Source organism: Ptiloglossa arizonensis, chromosome 6 (assembly GCF_051014685.1).
Source record: "Ptiloglossa arizonensis isolate GNS036 chromosome 6, iyPtiAriz1_principal, whole genome shotgun sequence".
Classification (NCBI taxonomy): domain Eukaryota; kingdom Metazoa; phylum Arthropoda; class Insecta; order Hymenoptera; family Colletidae; genus Ptiloglossa; species Ptiloglossa arizonensis.
In genome coordinates this window covers 8,687,541-8,710,032 of record NC_135053.1, presented here as the reverse complement: position 1 = coordinate 8,710,032, position 22,492 = coordinate 8,687,541, and the positions used below count along the sequence as shown (strand labels likewise).

Below are 22,492 nucleotides of genomic sequence, written 5' to 3'. Positions count from 1 at the left end.
CTTGGAAAGAAAAAACAAAATTGTAACCGGGTCCCGTGGACCCAGGTGCACCTTACGCGTAATGCTCTTTTTAGGTGCTCCAGTTACCGGTTAAACGCGTGGTGCTCTTATCTGCAGAATATAAACCGAAGCGATTCAGAAAATATTACGAAAGCGTTGATGGTCCGCTGCTGAATGGAATCACTTAAGCCGGTTGAGTTCGTAACGAGAAAATTCCACGATACGTATTACAGAAAAATGGCCGTAACTCACGGACAAGGTGAAACACGATAAACGTTCGCGGGAACTTTTTTCGTTATCTTCCCGCGTTTAATTCAGCCTCGTAGTTACGTACGTACGTTTCAATGGGGCGCGTGTATTTGTCTATTATCGGCCACGACGTTCGTCGACCCGATTGTCAATAATCGACGAACCGAATCGCAGTCAACCCTTAATCGTTCTAATTAATAGCGTCCCATTCGCGTCCCTAAACCGCTCGCATCGAGCGCGGTTATTCGCGTTCACTGGATATTCGCCGAGCAGCTTTCGACTTCCAATTTCATCGTCCGTCGATTTCCAATCAACAGTGGACGGTTCAGAAATCGACATTTTATTCCGCTCGACGTTCGACAGGCTCGCCGTTTAGCCAGGGGAGTATGGAAAATTCGCGACAGCGAGCGGCATTTTCAGTAACGTCGGATAAGACACGGCTAATTAAATCTGGAATGGAATTTCCCGCTGCTTCATCGTCGAGCTATTTATGATTCCTCGATAACCGCGTGAAATGGTAGCCGCGGTCAGCTGCTAAAGACTTTCATAACCGATGGATATCCAATAGAGACTCCTGTATCGGAATGCCCATTATTCGAATATTTTGAGGCTCCATGATAGATAACACTACGACACTCGAGTATACTCGAGCATGTATAACGATACAGTATTTATGACTCCTCGATAATCGCGTGAAATTCTAGCCGCGGTCAGTTTCCAAAGACTTTCGTAACGGACTCTCGTATCGGAATGCTCGCTATTCGAATATTTTAATGCTTTATGGTACATAATACTACGGTACTCGAGCATGGATAACGACGCAGTGTTTATGACTCCCCGATAACCGCGAGAAATGATAACCGTGGTCAGCTTCTAAAGACTTTTATTAATCCATGGATATCCAGTAAACATTCTCGTATAGGAATGCTCATTATTCGAATATTTTAATGCTTTATGGTACATAATACTACGGTACTCGAGCATGGATAACGACACAGTGTTTATGACTCCCCGATAACCGCGAGAAATGATAACCGTGGTCAGCTTCTAAAGACTTTCATTAATCGATGGATATCCAGTAAACATTCTCGTATCGGAATGCTCATTATTCGAATATTTTAATGCTTTATGGTACATAATACTACGGTACTCGAGCATGGATAACAATTCAGTATTTATGACTCATCGATAACCACTAGAAATTGTAGACGTGGTCAGCTTCTAAAGACTTTCATAACCGATGAATATCCAGTAAAGACTCCCGTATCCGAATGCTCACTATTCGAATACTTAAATGTTTCGCGGTAAATAATACTACGGTACTCGAGCATGGATAACGACACAGTATTTATGACTCATCGATAACCGCGAGAAATGATAACCGCGGTCAACTACTAAAGACTTACATAACCGATGAATATCCAGTACAGATTCCTGTATCCGATAATTTTAATGCTTCATGGTAGATAATACTACGGTATTCGAGCATGGATAACGACACAGTATTTATGACTCATCGATAACTGTGTGAAATGTTAGCCGCGGTCAGCTTCTAAAGACTTAGATAACCGATGAATATCCAGTAAAGACTCCCGTATCGGAATGCTCACTATTCGAATACTTTAATGTTTCGCGGTAAATAATACTATGGTACTCGAGCATGGATAACGACACAGTATTTATGACTCCTCGATAACTGTGTGAAATGATAGCCGCGGTCAGCTTCTAAAGACTTAGATAACCGATGAATATCCAGTAAAGACTCCCGGAATGCTCACTATTCGAATACTTTAATGTTTCGCGGTAAATAATACTATGGTACTCGAGCATGGATAACGACACAGTATTTATGACTCCTCGATAACTGTGTGAAATGATAGCCGCGGTCAGCTTCTAAAGACTTACATAACCGATGAATATCCAGTAAAGACCCCGTATCAAAATGCCCATTATTCGAATACTTTAATGCTTCGTGATACATAATACTACGGCACTCGAGTACACTCGAGCATGGATAACGACACATTTTTTTTCTCGATAAACGTGAAAAAGGCTCAGGATCAAAATTCATATTTATAAAGGACCGTCCACGAAACTCTATATCTCTATCAGCATTTCAACGGCAGCGACGTTCATAAAAAGGCACGGAAAAAGGAAGAAAAGAGAGATCGAGAGTCGAGGCAGCGGAAGAAGTTTAAAAGTTACTCGATCGCTTGTAACATTAATACGATCGCATTCTTTTAATTTTTGACTTTTTGGTCATGAAACGTTTACCGACATATTTGTAAGATCTTGCCGATTAAAGTGAGATCAAATATGATACAATTTAAACGATATTTATTTATTTAGCAAGTGACATTGACTGAATATTTTTCACTTGTTGAATAGGTGTTCTGTTCATACTTATTGTAGTCGCATAATGTGATCAAACGTGGCTCGGAATCGGTAAAACCTAGCTTTTTCTAGAATTAAATAGTATTCGAGTAAGGAACAATAGTTTTCGTATCAACATATAAAAAGAAACTCGATTCAAACAAAGCAGAGTATCGAAATGTAATTCGAAGTAGACGCTCGTCGGAAGAAATGACATTGTCCTAATTTCGCAACAAATTTTATGTGAATAATTTTTTCAAATTTGCTTCTACTCGAACGATTCTTTTTTCGAAATATTTGTCCTACAGTAGCAGTTTTTTTTTTAACATGAAATTTCATTATTGGCCAATAAATGTCTTTTTATGGTTTGGCATGATATACTCAGACCTTTTTTACATAAAATTACTTTCCCACCGAGTAAAGATAGACCGGGATTTTTCTCGATTTTCCGTAGTATCAGTGTTTCTGTTCTCAACGTCTTTCGTGTAGTGTTACGATCTGGCATGTCATCCACGTTTTTTACCTCCAAATATCGTTTCACCCATTTACTAACAAATGTTTCTGACTTTTTCGAGTGCTTAGCGGTCGCTGAGTACGACATTTTCGGTCCCTTCGGATACGAACGTAAAAACACTGCTTCGTAACGTGATGCGTGTGCGATACTCGTGGTAAAATATTTAATTCTCTGGCCAAAGATGGACGATAACTGAGCATTTCTGTACGAAACATCTTCGAGAAATGGTCGAAATATCTGCTTGAGTGGAAATTTCCTAACTAACAGGAAAATGTTTTGTCATACACGCTCTTGTCAGACAGACAATACATACGAACACTCCTACGAATTGCTTCGATCGATGAAGTTGCAGTCAAGAGTAGAAGCCTATTTATTTCCAGCGAGAAGAATAGACATATGTTACAACCGAATAGTTCGTGTAATCGTTCCTTGCGGTTTCGTCAACGACCGTGGGGACGAATCGCGATCGGGTATATAACGAAACTCGACATAAACGAAGATTGGTCCTGCATGGCGTCAGCGAGATCAGAAAAGGGACCATGGGAGTAGGAGAAAATTGTTTTTCCAACCGAAGCTCCAATTGTCCCGTCCGATTCTCGGTCGATTTATTTACTGTAATTGTTCCGTGGAGATATTGCGGTTGAAGAGGGACGACTGATTGTTGTCCGTTGTTCTAGATTCCATCGATGTTTGGGGTTGTTCGAAACCCAATGCAAACAGTGTGTCTTGTACGAACAATATTCAATTAGATAAACCAAGATGATTTTCTGAGCTATCGAATAACACACTGGAAAACTTCTTGGAAAAAATAAACAAAAGTCGTTACAATACTTCGTATCACTGCTCGTGGTCATGAATCGTCTATACTTTCTAAATACTAAATACTTACGAATCGTCTAAAATTTTTATTTCCACACTTTATGAACGAAACATGCATGAAATTGTCAATCAAAACTAACATCGGATGTATATAGACACGGAGTAATATCGCGCGACACAATACCTTTGAGATTTTAGCTTAATTTCGATGGAAAAATCTCCACATCATTTTGACAGAAACAAGCGCTGGATAACGTGAATTGTTTCCCGTGAAACAACGCGAACCCAACCGAACGCAATTTCCGGTTTTAAGAGTGGACAAACAATGTTCGATCGACCTACGAGAGTGACTTATTTTTAGGAAGTTTTGTCAGACGTCAATCGTGTTTTAATGATACTCGGTGGATTTAATCGGTATATGTAATCGGCCTGTACATCAAATTTAACGATATTCCAATTATTGTAGCAGCATCAATGTCGAGAATACCTAACGACACTCTCGTAAATGAGTTTCGAATGTACTTAAATTTAAGCGAGAAAAATGGAAATAGTTTCTATACCGACGTGAGACTTTCTTGGTACCTCCTGCGTCTGCTTAATCAGAAATATATTAATAATATTGTCTTACTTAATACCGTCTCGTGGCAATACTGCTGGTAGCTGTATAAATTTTTGATCGAAACTTCCATGTATTTAACTTGCAAAAATTACAGAAAATAGTATTCGAAATCCTTTAAGATCTTACTTTCTTCGGGATAACGTTAAATATTAATTCTCTTCTCTATTAATTTACAAACACTTTATTCCACAAAGTTACTTTTCGCGAACAGATTTACCGTTCCACCTGTTCGAATTTACATTCTCTCGCGTTTCAGGAACCGTCGTTTCGAAGCTGTTCCTTCAACGACGCTCTTAAGCGTGAAATCTGCGATTAAGCCTCGTCATTACTGTTATCTCGCAATTTTTTGCAGCTTCGAGCTTAGCAGTCGCTTCGCGAAACAGTTTCGATTTAATCGAAACGAGTTTTAATTTTCCACGTTACGGCCCACTTTCGATTCTGGCATTCGGCTGGGAATGTGACCGCAGATCAGCATTTTATTTCACAAATTCACGAGGAAATTGAAATTTAGTGCTCGAAGCGGCCAGCTGTGACCTATACACCTGCGATTGTACAATGCTTTTTAACGATATATAATCCGTAAAGAAAAACTATTGTAATAATTACCCACGAGGTAATTAAATAATTTTTTGTAAAAATTAGGAAAATGATATTGCATTATTCGTGTTTATTTTCCGAGTTCTTTATAGGGATCTTTATATTTTACATTCTTCGAGAAACCTTATATTACAAGAAAGAATTGAAGAATAAGCGAAACGTGCATTATAAACGAAGAAAATACATTCTGTTTGATATAATAATGTCTTTGTTGGATATTTAATTTACACAACCCGTCGAAGCTTTTAAATTTCAAAGCATTCTTATCTCTGAACAAACGATCCAATTGTTTCTCGCAATGTATCGTTCATATTCGTGACAGATTGTATATCAATGGAGTTCAAGAATACTTAAAAATTCGGTTTTTCTTGTAGTAGAAGATGTTGAAATTGTAACAAACAATAACGTGGAAATGCTGCGTATCGTGTTATTTACCTCGTAACAAGCAAGGTGTGGGGAAAGTTCGCGAACGCGCGAAGGGAATCGTCACGGGAAGGAAATCCAATTAAGACGTAGACAGAGTGTCTCTCGCGGACTTCCAATTCCCAAGTTGACGAAACAAAGGATCGTAAACAACTGTCGATAGGAAGTGGAATATTAATTGGTATCGCGAGGCAACTGTTTAAACGAATAATCAAGCGTCAGAAGTAAGCAAGCTACGCCTAACAATGGATTGTTTTCTGCAAACTTACTCGAGATTGCTCCGTGACAATTACACCTACAGCTGTCGTTCAAGTCGTGGAATATTCCAATACTAAAAATATACAAGCACGATGAATTCAAAGGTCTCTCGATCGAAGAATTCGGTGAACATCGTTTTAAATTTACACGTAATATTCTTTCTACCTCCAATCGTGATCAAAATTCTGTTCGGATAATTTTCGAGAAGCTTTGAAATTAAACGTTACAGAGTCCAAAAGGAGGAAAACCGATTACAATTTGAAAAAAGAATTCTTCTTCTCGGATCGGTGTACTCAATAGGCTACTATTATTTGACATTTGCTTATCTACCGATGCGTGTATTAATATATACAATGTCTTTTATGTAAGTAAGCACAAACAATTCTAACTTACATGTAAATCACTTTTTATTCGATGTTTAACTTTCATTTTAAATTTGTACTACAATTTAATTCTACAATATTTTCTACTACTATTTTATTTAATTTCCACAATACAAACCACAGAAATCGAACACTGAACTTGCTGTAGAATATCCACGAACGGAAAGAGATATTCGCAAGTTAGAACTTTTTTTCTCCATCGATAATTAACGATTCGAAATCGTAAACAAATATAAAGAGCGATTATCGTAGAGACCGTAAAACTTCTTTATCGACTCGATGTGCAGATCAGGTAGAAAATAGTAATCGGCTACGGATTAGCTGACAATTAATCACCGATTGAAAACGGATCGAGCTGGCAGCGTGATGCCGATATTAACAGTTCCGGTTGGCATTCTTGTGGGCACGTAAAGGACCTCGATACCAGTCCCGCTATGTGCCTCTATTAGCGATAGGTACACGCACACGTGTGCCCAGATCCAGTATGGCTAGAACGCAGACACATAATTCCAAGTGCGTGGGGTGACGTGTACATGGATCGTCAGCTAATTAAGGAAATTGTTCGCATTGCGCTGGTGCAAACAGATGTTACCGCTTGACCGTTAGATTTCGACGCTCGTGATACGATTCATCGACGTAAAAATGAATCTCCACCATTCCGGGAGCAATATATTTGCTACAGCGAACGGATGCCAAATTGTGGCTCGTGTAAAAAACACGAAGAATATCGCGTAGCTTCTTTCTGGATAGAGACGTTCCAGTCATTCGAAGGTCGTCAATTTTACAATGATTGACTCTCGCGAGACCTGCCTTCCTGTCTCTCGTGAAGCTACAAAGAAACGTCACACTTGGTTTCATTGTAAATAAAACTTTCGTATAACTTCTCTCTGGATAGAGACGTTCCAGTCATTCGAAGGTCGTCAATTTTACAATGATTGACTCTCGCGAGACCTGGCTTCCTGTCTCTCGTGAAGCTACAAAGAAACGTCACACTTGGTTTCATTGTAAATAAAACTTTCGTATAACTTCTCTCTGGATAGAGACGTTCCAGTCATTCGAAGGTCGTCAATTTTACAATTACTGACTGTCGCGAGACCTGCCTTCCTGTCTCTCGTGAAGCTACAAAGAAACGTCACACTTTGTTTCATTGTAAATAAAACTTTCGAATAACATCTCCGTAGACAGAGACGTTTAAATAAAACGAAACGTACTGTTTCTTTGTACCATTGTAGGTTCAAAGCAAACGGGAGGTCTTACGCGAAGTCGAATACATCGTTGTCAACGATAGTACACGAAAGAATGTTCACCAGTCTGGATATAATAGTTCACTCGAGTCCAAAGACACGTGCACTCGCTCGAGAGTATTGGCACCTTCAAAGGCATTCGAGATTTCTTTGAAACGCGTCCGATGAAAGTCCAATCGCTAGTTTTCGTCAGTTTTGCCAGATTTTGTCGCATCGAATCTAAATGCTTTACGAGTTTACGTCGCGTAGCAGTGACCGATCACACGAGTGGCTATTTACAACGAGTAGAATTATAATTCTCGTCGTTATAAAGTCAGCAAAGCTAATCGAAACGAAGAGACTTCGGGAAAGAAGGAAAATTTGAAATTATTACGACCGTAATATCCGACTGAGAGTTAAAGTTCCTTCACTTCCCAACTTTGCTCTCAAACTGGACCGACTAAATTAAGAACCTGGAATAAATCTTTCTAAAATTTCTTGATTACGAGACCGCGGAATCTCGAAGAAAATCGCAATCTCGTTGAATTCAGCCAATTTCGACACTGCTGACAGAGGGAATAAACAAAGAAGTTTAACAATAAAATTGAACTCAAAGATTCGTTTACGTTACAGACGCCTCCCCCCATTTTAATTCTACCCCGTTCCACAATTTACATACATTATATTTTATTACAAAGACTTTAGCTATATTTCTTCTCTTTCGCTTCTTACGACTGGACACGGTGTTACAATTTAATTAGTCACGCGCTGTTGTTGAGAATATATCGTCAATTTTATTTCGTTCGATCGTTCCTAAATTATACCGATTATTTTCTCATATTTGTTCATACGTAAACTTTACTTCAGATTCCATTACTTTCTATCGTTAAACTATTAGAAACGTTAACGAATAATCGACTCAAATCTCCCCCGTCGTCCCACAGAGCCGAATAATACGTAACATTTTTATCGAGGTTACCTCGCGCACTCGCAGGAGCGAAAAGAAAGAAACTTTCAAGTCGAACTCACGGTGGATAGCTCTCTAGGGGATATCGGGGTATTCTCCTAGACAGCTATCCAAACAGTTTGGATTGATACGAAAATCACAGTGGAAACTGTAGACACTTGAAATAATCATAGTAATCGCAGCTTCGGTGACAATCGGATCGTCAAACAAGCCTGTAGGCAAAGGCTAGACAGGGCTTCCAACGCTGTTCGCGTCGTTAAGTATTTAGTGGAGTGCTTCCGGCAGCCGTCGAAGCAACTTGCGACATTTGGCAGTGCTCCAATCGCGGCAATGTCCCTCATAATCGTTCTAGGAACGCTCTGGAGAGTACATTGTCCCTAATCTGCAAAACTTCCGCAGGAACTTCCCGGAAGACTGACTCGGCGGGATGGATCTGGTCCCCGAGCGGCGTTTTATGACACGGAGTTCGACTCTGGAACTGTAGTTACAGAGAAAGAACGTGAAATCATGGGTAAACAGGATGAAATTAAGCTTTCGCGTGGAATTTCTCGAGTACACATTAAACGTATAAAACCGTGCGGAGAATATCGACGATTCGATCGTTTCTTACGCGGTAAGTTTCGGATACTAATCTATACAGAGGGATTGAACTTTTCGAGCAACTACGAAGCAGCTGTACGCGCAAGAGATGAGATTGTAAAAAATTTTAAAAATTCGGTAAACATGTTCCGAAGAATTGTAAAGGTTCGTGTAGTGATATCGTCGATCGGTTAGAATTCGAAGTGAAAGTGGTGTAGCATCAATGATGCCGAAAGTAGCGGAAGAAACGATAAAGTAGAGAAAATATTGGAAAGCTTCGTGGAGTGACCAGAACATTGCAGAGGTTCGTAAAATACGGAAGAAACATTATTTACGCGAACGAAGCGTTGCGACGATGTGTTTACCGATTAATGGTCGCGCACAAATTAACTCGGTTAGATTGAATATGGATAAAATAGAATACTGAACAATTGTACACATTTTGATACCTCGAAGCTCGTCGAAGTCGCTCAAGTGCGATTGCACGAGCGGAAAAATGAATTCCTATGAGAGAGTTATACGTACAAACAACGCCGATGCTGTTATCGAGCGTCCATAGCCAGAACCACCACGGAAGAATAACAAAAAGCTGATTTGAAATTCGTATCTGACGTTGTCGATGTCGGTCGTTTACGTGTGCCTTAAAAAAGCATTCCGTGGCTATCGACGTTGCAACAAGTGTAATCGATTAGATTCGTTTAAACGACCGAACCAAAAAATACCTATCTTTAAAGCGACCGAACTGACAACTACGAGCGAAGTAAGCGAAAAGAAACAACAACGAACGAGCAAACAAAAATTGCACAGAAACCACTTTGAGGCGAACCAAAGGTAACAAATTTCTGTTCCGCGTCGACTGAACCAAAGTGAACCGAAACTAAATCCGGAGTTAGGTGAATCGTTGTTAAATTCTGATCCGGAATCAAACGAAAACAAGTTTACGGTGCAGTCAAGAAACATCGTGCGCTCGTTTGCAACTCGTTATAAATTGAATAAGCTCGGTTACCGAACGGTGTTATCCAAGGATGGATCCGATCGATCCCGATATCGCGAAAACGATCGACGAAATCGATTTCTTTCGAAAGTTAAGGTTTGCCTCGTCGTCTTGTCGCAATCAACGCGTCGCGTATAATTGAGGCAACGAGCACCTCGAATTGTCTACAGAAGCGGGAGAACTTTCCAGGAGGGTAGCGGAGAATACACCGCAGTGTCTAGTCAAGTCATAAACTACCTAACGAGCTATAATACCACCTCCCAGTGTATGACTGCTAATGGATCGTGATTAACGGCGGCTTGCTAACGAGAACGCGCAATGTATGGAAGTTCCCAAGTTCCATGCAGCGAATGAACACGGTATTAACGGAGGTAGTAACGATAACGTTTAAACGATAGAAAAACCATGATACGGGAGATGTTTGAGAACACTGTATTACCGAAACGGTGCAACTGATACAACTTTATCGAAGGTGAATCTACATTCACCGCAAAAACAGTCAAAGTGGAAGATGATAAGCAAAATAAGTAGAGGGTCTAGTGTTTTCTTGTTGAACGTACTCGGACAGTGTGTGCACAAGTTCAGGCATTTTCGATGATACGTGAACGTAACTCTTTCTCAACTTTCCGATCCACGAGAGAACTTCTTTCGTTCATTGTGAACAAACCGTCCAATTTGTATGAAAAGTTCTCGTTCATCCCCAGATTTCTGAGAGGACGTCAGAGGAGAATAGGCATCGTTGCTACACGGTCGTATCCCCCTACGTTTCCATAATATCCGCCCTTAATGGACCCTGAAAATTGATCGGGCTAATTATTCACGCTCGCGGATCTCCCGCGAGTTCCGATACCGGGATAAAGCAGCTCGTATTTACATGCAACCCGATTCGTTGAGGCCGCTCCTACGATAACGAAGATCATGATTAAGGGGCGGGTCATTAATTTTTCTTTCATTAGATCGTGTTCCTCGAGCGAAATTCACGAAACGATGTTCGGAGAGAAAAATTACATTACACGTCTTTGTTCTCGGCCCCTGTATCTACTTCACCAATGAATCGCTAGGAAACGGTAATTACAACAGCGTTGAATAATTAATTAATGTCCCGCTATAAAGGTTACAACGAAATTACATTAGCGTATAACGTACAATGCACGATCGCGCAAGAACGTAGTTTCAGAGGGGAATTCTACCGAGTTGGGGAGTTTGTAATATCCCGTGCCAAGTAGAACGTGTGAAATTATTAATTCGAACGGGAAGAATGTTTATTACGTGGAACGCGGTACGAAAGTTTACGATTTCTTTCGACGTTTAGACGTTCGACGATGAGATTGTTATTTTCTACGAAATTGTACATTCAACATTATTGCGAAAATCTACTCCCTTAACAACTTGGATTCAAGATTGTAAGGAATGTACGAGTATGAGATAAGATTTGGTTTACTTACCAAGTGGCTCTGACACGAGAAGCATTTTCGTTTTCGCACCGAGACCGATAAGTCTTTCGTTTTGTGTTACGTTTTATGTCACTTTTTATGACTTTTAAATATTCACGCAATTATTATGCTTTCTTCTATTTCGTTACTTACTGCGAGTCTCTTATCAATTATTTTAGCGATCCAAAATGTACACATTGAATTTAGATTACAAATGTCAAAATTCTTTCTCGAATCCTGGCTATTACGACGTCTCGCGGTACAGCTATCGAAACGATGTTACAGTTTATATCGTTTTCCGTGATACTTGAGAACAGATTTAATCTCGAGTCGTTGAATACGTCCTCGAAGGTTCCGAAGAATTCCTCTTCCAATTTGAGGTCTCTTCGATGGTCGAATTCTCGTCTTGCTTTCACCAAGAAAACGATACATTTCCAACAGAGTCATTCGTCGCGGTTACGAATGGGTTACACGATTCGAATAACACGGATAGCATCGTAGCGACACATCCGTCAACTCTGGCGTTAGAAAAGACATAGTAATAATTCTTGGTAATTCTAACCGTCGCAGAACGTATTCGCGAACCCCGGGCGAAGCGTCAGGACGAAACTTGTAATGGCAGCCGACAGCATTAATCATCAGCGAGCAACGCGAATGACTCGCTGCACCGTCGGGTCTCACCGTTTCCTCGCTGGCTGGGTAATCCACCTGACAGGAAACATTACTTACAAGTATTGGGTATTTCTACAGAGTCGATGTCGTTCCGTGTAACATTATTTCCATTAATCTCGTTGGCTGCGAGATTCGAGCAAGTCTCTTCGTAAATTTGAAACGGCGCGTCAATCGTGACTCGTAGGACGTCACGGATCCGCATCGACGAGCCAGAGACTCATGGGACGCGACACGTATAACTCTAGACGCTATGAATCGATACCGAATACCTCAGTCGCTCTGAATGTAAAACTAATGGTCCTTGGAAACGCGACCATACTTCGTGGTAACAATATTGCGGGACAGTACGCAATATTGCGTTTCGGTGAGATAGTTCTTCTCTATCTACCAAAAGTACACTTATTTATCTGGAGATTAATCGTATATACCAGGAATTTCCGTACAAAACTAAACTAATCGTCTCGGTACCTTCGACACGTGTCGTTACTGTCTTTGTACGCATTTTTGCAGCTACTGCGTCTTCTTTGCAACTGTTACGTGTTCTCTACACGTGTCTTTACAACTGCTACTTCTCCAAACATATTTCATTCGCACCCTATACACGCATTCATTCTCTTTCGTTCTAATTGTTAATCTTTCTCACTCCATGCATCCGATCACCCATCTCGATTGCTCATCTTTTTCAAATAATCTATATTTTCTCCGGACTAGACGCATTTCCATTCGTTTTCATGCATTATTACACTTTGCCCTCTTGCACGATCTCCGCAAAGGGTCGCTCCTGCCCATGGAAAACCCAGCGACAGACTGGCGCCGAAATGTTTGCCTTAAAGTAGTATCCGTTCACACGCAGGACAAAAGATATCTTATTCGAATGGGAACCGAAAATTTCGATACTACAATATTGGTAGCTACGAACGAGTTTGCACGATTTCTGCAATTGCGCGATTTCTAAAAATTCTGATTCCATGAAATTACGTACAAATAACCGTGCACCTGTAAGATACGATATCGATAGCCTAAGAGCAAGTGCAACACTAGACAGATCATTCCGAGCACGTACGTGCCGATTGATTCGGCTCACCAGGGATTCTTGTATCCTTGGACGATCTTGGGTAACACAAGGTCCTCGGCCTCCTAACCTTCCTTGCAACCTATCAGAAATTCCGAGACACTCTGACGCTCCGAAATTCCCAAGACAATTCGAGATTAGAAAAATTCATGCATCCGAGATTGTTGTCTCTGTTGCATCGTACTATCGACCCGAAATAGAATGTATAGAGTCCTACGGATTCAAAAGGGTGTGTTAGGGCTCTTCGAGAAGGTTACTCGTAGTCGTGCACCGCTTGCAAGGTGCCTGTCGTCTGTTACTATATACTCTTGTAAAATTGAATCGTTTCATTTGTAAAATAGTCGCTTAAAGAAGTTTGTATGTTTCCTTGATTACAAGAGATGCTTTCCTTCGTATTATTTACATGCAACAGTATCTTCCTTAAATACTTACTTCTGTCTGTTTCTGTTGCTTTTCGACCGAGTTTAAATTCGTACACCAAAGAATTTTCACTTCCGTACGTATCAACTACATGCCAGATATAGTATCACGGAAAAAGAGATACGAGAAAAACGACAAAGTTTTCTACGGTACTCGATATAATCTCATAAAAGAATTTTTGTTCGGGACATTAAGTATTTGTACGTGTTAGCTTCGAATTAGCCCCGTCGTTATCCCCATATAATTACACAGGGTAGATACCAGTTGTCGAGAGAGGAAAATTCATCGCGTCTTCTAATAAATCCCGACTATCGTGTCTCTGTTTTTAATAACAGTGAGCCGTGTGTCTCCAGCTCTGCTGGCAAAGGCTACGTCGAGCTTAATCAAAATTTTACGCGAAAAATTGCTGTCGCTCGTTCCCCGTCTCTCTTTGTTTTCTTCGTGTCAGAGATAGAATGAAAAATTGCGATTTGTCGTCAAACGACGACGACGACATCAACGAGAGGCGACCCGAGGCCGCGAGAATGAATTTTCATCGCGACACATTCGACCTGTACCTGTATCCAATATTCGAATGTCGACCGATCGTACACGAGCGAAAGAGTCTCTTTCTCTCTTTCTCTCTCTCTCTCTCTCTGGTTCTCGTCTCTTATTAGATATTCGAAACGCCGATGAAGTTGCAGCGATCCTCCCTTTTCGCTTCAAACGCTCGCAATTTTCTCCGCTGTGTCCGGGAGGGAAAAACTTGGTTGGAAAAATTCGACCGTTTCGCACAGGACTGTTCCTTCGTGATGCATGACGTTTTCACGGGCTCCTTTCGCAGAAGGATTTAGAAGAGGTACGATTGTTCGAAGAGGTACGAAACGCTGTGAAATAAAGTGTGCGGAAATTCGGATCATTGATATCGGTAAAAGCATGGCGGATCATTCGTCCGGTTCTAATCCGTTCGGATTTCGTTATTCGAGGATACTCCGCTCGTGCTGTTGCAGATAAGGGCTTCTTTCGTGGAAACAGTACCTACACGAAATACTCAAACACTTATTCGACACGATTAATCGCAGAAAGTATAGATTTACTTAATTTCGTATCGGCGATTATTTGTACGATCGTGCATTTTTGTATTCTTTTATTCGTCGATTGAACAAGAACAAGAATATTAATACTGTGAAAGATTTCAACCTTTCAAAATCATCTTTGAATATTTGTTTTCTTTTTACGTAACGAGTCCAATACCTTCCATTCAATACGAGTCTAATTTGATTCAGCGCGTGCTATTATTTTTGCATACTCGTTTCTGTTTCAATTATAAAAAAAAATAAGTGTCCAATGACGATCGTTTAAGGTCGAAAATAATATTACTGTTCTTGTTCGAACGTCGTTGAAACAAAAATACGATAGTGCTTGCACGACCTTAATTAGTGGAGTTCATTTTTAACGATTCACAAGCAAAATGAATCTTCTGGTGAATTATTTCTGCATCTCCCAATACATTCATTTATTTACGTATTGGATTACGATACGAGGAAATTATTCTGTCCGGAAGGGAGACCGCGATATTGGAATGTGCAGATCGTCTTTATCTTTTCGCATTTCCGGTACAAGCTATTCGTTAACGTTTTAAGGGAAGTTAAACGAGACAAATTGCCTACACACGTTCGCAGAATATCAAGGAAAATGGTAATAAATTATAACAAAACGTTCGCGATGAACAGCGACCACGGCTGACCGTATTTTCGGGTAATGGAATTAATATGCAACGGAGGATATGGTGCAACAGAATGGGGTAGCTTCAAATGTAACTTCCTAATTAAATCAGGAAAGGATTTTGAACCTCTGCGACCCGGAGCCATTAATTGCACTTTACCCGTATTTTCAGGCGATAAAACGTATTAATAGCGAAGTAGCGCGAGTCACGAGTGTATACCCTTTAAGGTGTCTTCGTTTATCAACGTTAAATGATTCAAAGTATTAAGGAAACGCGTTGAATGAAATAAGTACTCCTTCCAGATCTAAAGTTTCATTATCGTCGACGAATATTTGCATTAATGATCAACCCTGCCGAATGGATTAATAAATCTTTCAACGAGTAGATTCACTTTAGAAATACGACGAACTTTTATCACGTTATAACAGGAAATTACCTAGAAATATTAGAATTCTTTAAACGTCTAGGATAACGAAACTGAAGGTTATACAAACGGAATCTCCGGTTTAATAAATAATACTAGGAAATTTTTGTAACGCGCGCAGGGTAACAACATTTTTTCAAAGTAACACAGGCTCTCTTTTCGCTTACATTTTACGCGTTTCTTCGTGCTTTTTCTAAGGAGAAAAGTACAAACCTTTTCTTAGCGTTAAGAGTTTAACTTTCCGTGTGAAGGTAAAAGAAAAAAAACGAGTCGAAAGCAATTTTCATACTATCAAACTCCAGAAAAGTCATTTCGACCGTGCTTTTCTCATTACTTGCATACACTTGTTTCTTATAAAAAATACGTCCAACCGGAACGCGCTACAAAGTCAATCTCATTTGCATCGAATCTACATTTTCTCTGCATTTAACTGATATAATACTCTCGTATCCTGTTTTTAACAAATTGAATTTAATTTAACTATTTTCAAAATTGGATCATGTACACGATCGTGAATCAGTCTATACAGAAGATAAAGAATTCTTTGGGAGAAAAAAGTACACGCTACATCGGGAACTCCGTGGAAATTTTAAACAATTGCTATGCCAATTGAACAATAAATTTGCAAATAGCACGATACATTTTTCACATTTCATTCTAGACTTTCCACGATATTTTATTTTTCCATAGCATCGACGTACAAATTGATCGATACTTGAACGTACTAAATTCAAGTTGGTTCGGTGCATCTTAACAATGCAGGAAAATTCTATGAAACTTACCCCGATAAGTTTTGCAAGAACGTGTTTTTACGGGTTTCCCGATCGAGTGCTTCATGGATCTGAGGTTTTAGAAAATTTTCTAAGGAAGAATAGCGTACAAGTTATAAGTCACTCACCGGGGAAAATAAACTACACTTTTGTACAATTCATCGATCCTTCTTTTCCATTTGTGTTAACAGATCGGCGTCTGGAAATCCTGGGAGAAGGAGGGTCTTGACATCAAGGACATTGTCTGGCCGGGAAACACCCATACGCCTCCTCAAGGGGTGCCAGAGAAGTTTTATTTGAAAATAACTTTCTTGGAAGAGCCACCCTACATCAATCTCGCGCCTCCAGACCCTGTGAGCGGGAAATGTCTGGTAGATCGTGGTGTTCACTGCCGAGTGGCTAAGGAGTCCGACATGGTCGAGTAAGTCGAAAAAATTGTGCAACCTTTATCGTATATCGAACGTACATTGGGGTCCCAAGACATCTTGTTTTGGTTAAATGGACAGTTTTGCGAAACTAACGCTTTGGAACAATCCCTATTTTTCTCTTCTTGATCCCTCCTTTGAAAGGATTCTCTGAAAAAGTTTCAGCGAACTGGTTGAAGTATTACGGTTACGAGTTCGTTGTTCGTTTCTCTCGAAAGAAACGTGTCCGAACGTGAAACACTTTGTCTTTTCGGTCTTTGCAAGTATTTAAAAAGGAATGTATTCGAAAAGAAAGGGGGATTTCTAACGATGTAATTCTCATTATCGCGTTTTACTCTTTTGGTAGACATTACGATTTTATAGTAATTATTACTTGTGAAAGTAAAATCATCCTTTGTTCACGATACGTGTTTACGGGATTCATTTACCAATTTTACTTACTCTATCGGACTTTCGTATCGATAGCAAATGCATTTTCGATGACGTACCTAAGTACGAATGCTAAGTTTAGTATATTACCAGAACCAGTAATATTAATTGGATAAGTACGAGTCCATTTTTTTTGTCGAAACGTGTCATCATTTATTAGAAATTGGTTCGTTAATGTTGAATCAAGTTCGTGGATGTTTAATTTTTAACTAGAACCGTTACAATGGTCAAGAATTATCATTGGAAGTATTTCGATAAACATAAATGCGACAATTCGTACAAATCGACGTAGTTTTTCTTAAGTAAAGTATTTCGATAATTGTGACATCATTCTTTAAGGCATGACATTCGAATACGAATCTACTCTACCTAAAAATTCAATATATGTTCGAAAGTCTAGAAATTTTATAAACTTTCGTTCAGATTGGTTTAAGTAAAAGCATTTGATAAAAAGTATTCGGAAAATGTTATATGAAATTTGCTTGCCACTCTGTGTACACAGAGTCTGTTTGGCGGGAACAAAGCGAAGTAATGCAAACATACGATTTTGTACAATAGATAGCTTCTAGACGCAATACAAACAGAAGTTAAGTGGATAAAGTACCATTCGATTTTTCGTTACAAGAACCATCCAAGTATACAGAGTGTCTCAGCTAAATGGGGTCACCTAAATATCTGCTTTATTTTCGTTCTACGAAATAAGTTTGCAAGACAACGTTGCGCCGTTTCAAGGATTACGCGTAACCAAAGAAAGAATTTTTTCTGAAGGTTAATATTTTTACGAGATTTCAAAGTCATCGATATTTGTTTTCCTTGCACTTCTAGAACACAAAGAAAAACAAATTCAACGATTCATAATAACCATACCGTCTCCAAAATTTAACCATAAGCACTGGCTATTATTGGAAACGATAATCAAAGGTACTTGCTTTTACACTCCATTTGCAATTCTTACGACTAGGAGTGTTCAAAATGGTAACCGTTGACATTGGTGCATACTTGAAATTTTTCAATCAATTCATCGTGCGCATTACTCAATTCCAATGACGTTATCATCGTCACATACAGCTACAATTCTTTCCTTCGTATTGTCCAGTGTTGTAAGTTTTTCACAGTAAAGGATACTTTTTAATTTACTCCAGAAATAAAAATCTCACGAAGTAATGTCAGGAGAACGATATGACAATTCTACGGTTCCCCATTGGCCGATCCAACGACCACTACACATTTGATCTAATCCTGTGGTATGAATGTTTAAAAATGTCGAAATATTTTTCGGTACAAATATCTCGAAAATAAATGTTAGAAATGGTATGGTTATTATAATCGTTAAATTTCTTTTCTTTTTTTGCGCTCTACAAGAACGAGGGGAAAAGTATAGAGTATCGTTTCAAAAAATATCAACGACGTAAATCTCGTAAAAAGGATCACCTCGAGAAAAAATCCTTTCCGTAGTTAACACGTTATCCTTGAAACAATGTAAATATTTTCATAGAGCAAAAAGTAAGGCAGATATTCAGGTGACCCCATTTTCCTGAAACACTCTTTATAACTGTCGTTACACACGTTCGGGCTAACGTGCTACACGCGTTAACGTTAATCTTTCGCAAGGTTAACCCTCGCAGAAATAATTGAAAGGTGTCGAGGCTCGAGACAAAATTAAGGCGTGAGTTCGCCAAAGCAGTCCTTCGCTCGTAGAAACCAAAAAGGTTCGCTCGGGTTCGCGTGTAACGGGCTAACGACGTTAAACACGTTGGAAACGAGCCCATCGGGAAGCATTTTTCGAACTAAAGGTCGCCCTTTGGGAAAGATAGTTACGCCTCGCGATAAATTGCTGTCCATTACCACGAAAAAGACATTCGTCCCTTAGATTAGGATTTTGCTAATTCGACTGTAGTACAGATCACAACGGGACGAAGCAATTTTCTTTCAAAGGAAAATTGTCAGCTATTTGAAGCACAAAGGGAACGATTAATCTCGTGGAATACTTCGATAGAGATATTTAACGACTTCCGTGTAGCATATCTGACAGACAGAATAAGGGATTTTCGGTTTATCGCTGCCATCGTTTTATTTCATTCGATAAATATTTATCGCGAGCTCGATCGCCATGTTTGGGGAAGCGTAGGAATATTTTTTTTGCTAGGATTTCGATGACGGTTTTTCGTGTTAATCGTCGGCAACACACGTTTCACGTTTTTCAATTGAGAAGGCAAATACAGACCCGACGTATCTACTCAGTTGTGTATTTAACAAGTGAAATAAAATAGTAGAGAACTCTGCGGAACGTTTTTGATAATAGAACAAACTGCGTTTCACCAATATCTACTTACTATTTGCAGTGTTGAAAAATTTGTCGAACAAAGTACACGAAACGTAACAGTTTCAATGAAACTCGCATATTTTATTAGAGAACGTAAGCTGACAGTAGGAAGAAGAACAAGAAAATTATTTATCCAATATTTTATTTACGATGGTATCAACGCGTTATGGAGTACGTATACCGATCGTGCTATTAATTAATATACCGAATTGAAAGAAGGATTTCAGGAAATAAATAGAGTAAATATTGAAACACCGCTCGATCTTCCTGTACAATAGAATGACGAATCCTTTCGTCTCAACACTGTAAAATATCATTTTCTCGTAAAACTACAATGAATCGAATGTATAAATATTTGACGTTATACTAAGCATCCGACGTTCCGAAATATATTTACTGAATGTAATATACGCGTGCAAAGATTTAATCGGTACACGATTACGATGATATGAAAGATAATTTTCAAGTTTAAAAAAAATTTGAGTCTACTATTTATTTCTTTTCTCTTTTTATTCGGTTCGTACGACGTTGTCGATAGTACACATGACCTAGCATTGTTGGAAGTATTCGTATACCGCGAAATATGAGAGAATTTCTGGAGTCATTTTGTGCATGGTCGGCCTCTTGCTGCAAAGCGTAAGCGCTCTTAGTTTTGCGCGTGCTGGGCGAAGGGGTTAATCATTTTATGTACTCCCTCCGTTTACTATTCTCTTTACTCTTTCAAATAGAAATGGCTTTCATTAAAACCACGCTGCAACCAGCTGCACGCTCTTCACCGTGCATTCGTCATCCTCTTGGTCTTTTACCAGCATACGTCTACAAAGACACGCACTCGTGGTTGCTCAGCCACTCGAACGCACGCATCCATTATTTAGAACAATATTACTAAACATTTCAGTTGCACTTCCTATCAGGAACGTTAGTACATACATTAATCTATTAACGAAGAAAATTTTCGAAGCGTCCTACGTCGATTTCGAAGAAACTTTGTTGGTTTGTAGAGCATTTGAAAATTAAGGGTTTGTTTTTTTTCTCAATCAAGAAAACTCAAGTTTAAGGGATGTAACTACCCTTCGACCTCTCATTTTTCTAGTACTATTGTTTTGGGAATTATTGGAAAAACAGGGAACTTTTTCAGACAAATTCTTTATAGTTTCTGACGAAAAGTAACATTATTTAAAAATATTAATTAAAGAGTCGAAAAATACTGAACACTGAATCATTACAGTGATTCGCTACAAGTGAACATAATATTACACATACAGGTAGTTGGTAACGATGAATCGTAAAATAATTTAACGGAAACGTAAATCTACGGTTAATTTACTTGATTTTTGCGTAGAGGTGAAATGTGCAAAAAAATTCAGTTCGTACACTTCACATTTTTCTTCCACCCATCGTGATTATAAAAACTTACCTAATTATAAATACTAATTATGGACTTTATAATTATTTCAGTAAAATTGTAAAAGTTCAAAGACTAAATTTTTATTCTTTTGTAATTTAAACTCTACAAAAAGAAACCAAGGAACCGAACAGCTTTTGCGTTTTCATTGAATTCTTCTGTTTACTTAATTATCTGTATACACATGTATTATTACACTTTTAACAGTTGTCTTCGGACAACTTGGATCACAAGTCTGTCCTACAAGAACGTGTCGGTGATATTTCTATAAATATAAATTTATTTGTAAAAAACATTACGCGAATCGAGTGTATATATAAAACCCTAACCACACTCTCGCTTAATAACAAGCCAAGTCTCCGTATTTATCGAACACGGTTTATCAAAGCTCCGAAATTTAAAATACATACAAAAGCTTGTGTTTTATTACGTACAATACGTTCCCTGTTAGATTTTCCATTTTTCGTTTTCCATTCTCAAATCTCAAACCGTTTCACGTACGCAGCATTCGTTTCGAAAAACTCTGTTCTCTTTTGTGACACGAATTTCAGAGAATTCGAACCGATTCGTACGCGAGAAGACACGAATACGTTAAAAAAAAAAGAAAACGTATTTTTATGTATTTAATAAATGGAAGAATCCTCCGGTATCGTATCGAATTTACAAAATTCAATCACGGATAGACGAAGCAAGAATCGATCGACGCTTGAAAAGAATCCAAAGACGAGAAAACATGGAAAGCTGCGCAATAAATATTGACGTTCGTAATTTATACAGTTACGTTCATCATTCTTTGTGTATTGAAATGATCACAATCTGTTATTCGTCGGGTAGCAAGTTCCGTAAATATCGTCGACGCGCTTCGGTGTGTAAAAAATTTGCCAGTTGCGACGAGTATCGAAAAAGGCCATTAGTCGGACATGGTCCGGTTCCGGATGTTCGTGAGCCACCCGTTGCACGTAAACGCGATTCTCCGAAGTGTCGTTACTATTGTACTTATCGGAGCTCACCGGTTTCGAGGTCCGTGGCAATGAAACCGAAGCACGTAAATGAAAGTACGGGGAACAGGGGGACAGCTTCGCGCCACTCGAGAGCATAATTTCCAAGGAGCAGCTTCATAGCTTCCGTCGCAAAATTCCACGAGGAAAATTCAATTTCGGGCGGCAGCCGTGCGAGCCTCGCTATTATCCATTATTCTTTCAACCCCTGTTTCGTCGAGGCTACCTCTCGTCGCTGCCAACTGTTCCAAGCACCGTTGTTTCTTCGCTTGACGACATTACGAGCACGTCTCCACCTTGCCAGGACCCTCGTCCCGTCGGTGAACCTTCCACGATCGCAATTTCCCATGGAATTTGCATCGTTCGTTCTTGACCAGGTTGGTTAAACGCTCGTTTCAGGTAACACGGTTAGCGTGCA

The 22,492-nt window shown here is 39.3% G+C and overlaps 1 protein-coding gene across 1 annotated transcript in view; it reads left to right on the top strand.

The window, feature by feature from the left end:
- Positions 1–22,492, top strand: part of Nmdar2 (glutamate ionotropic receptor NMDA type subunit 2) — a 390,479-nt gene that overhangs the window by 312,598 nt on the left and 55,389 nt on the right. Inside the window, exon 8 of the mRNA XM_076314368.1 lies at positions 16,686–16,915. Coding sequence (XP_076170483.1) covers positions 16,686–16,915 — 230 coding nt within the window. The remainder of the gene's footprint in view (positions 1–16,685; positions 16,916–22,492) is intronic.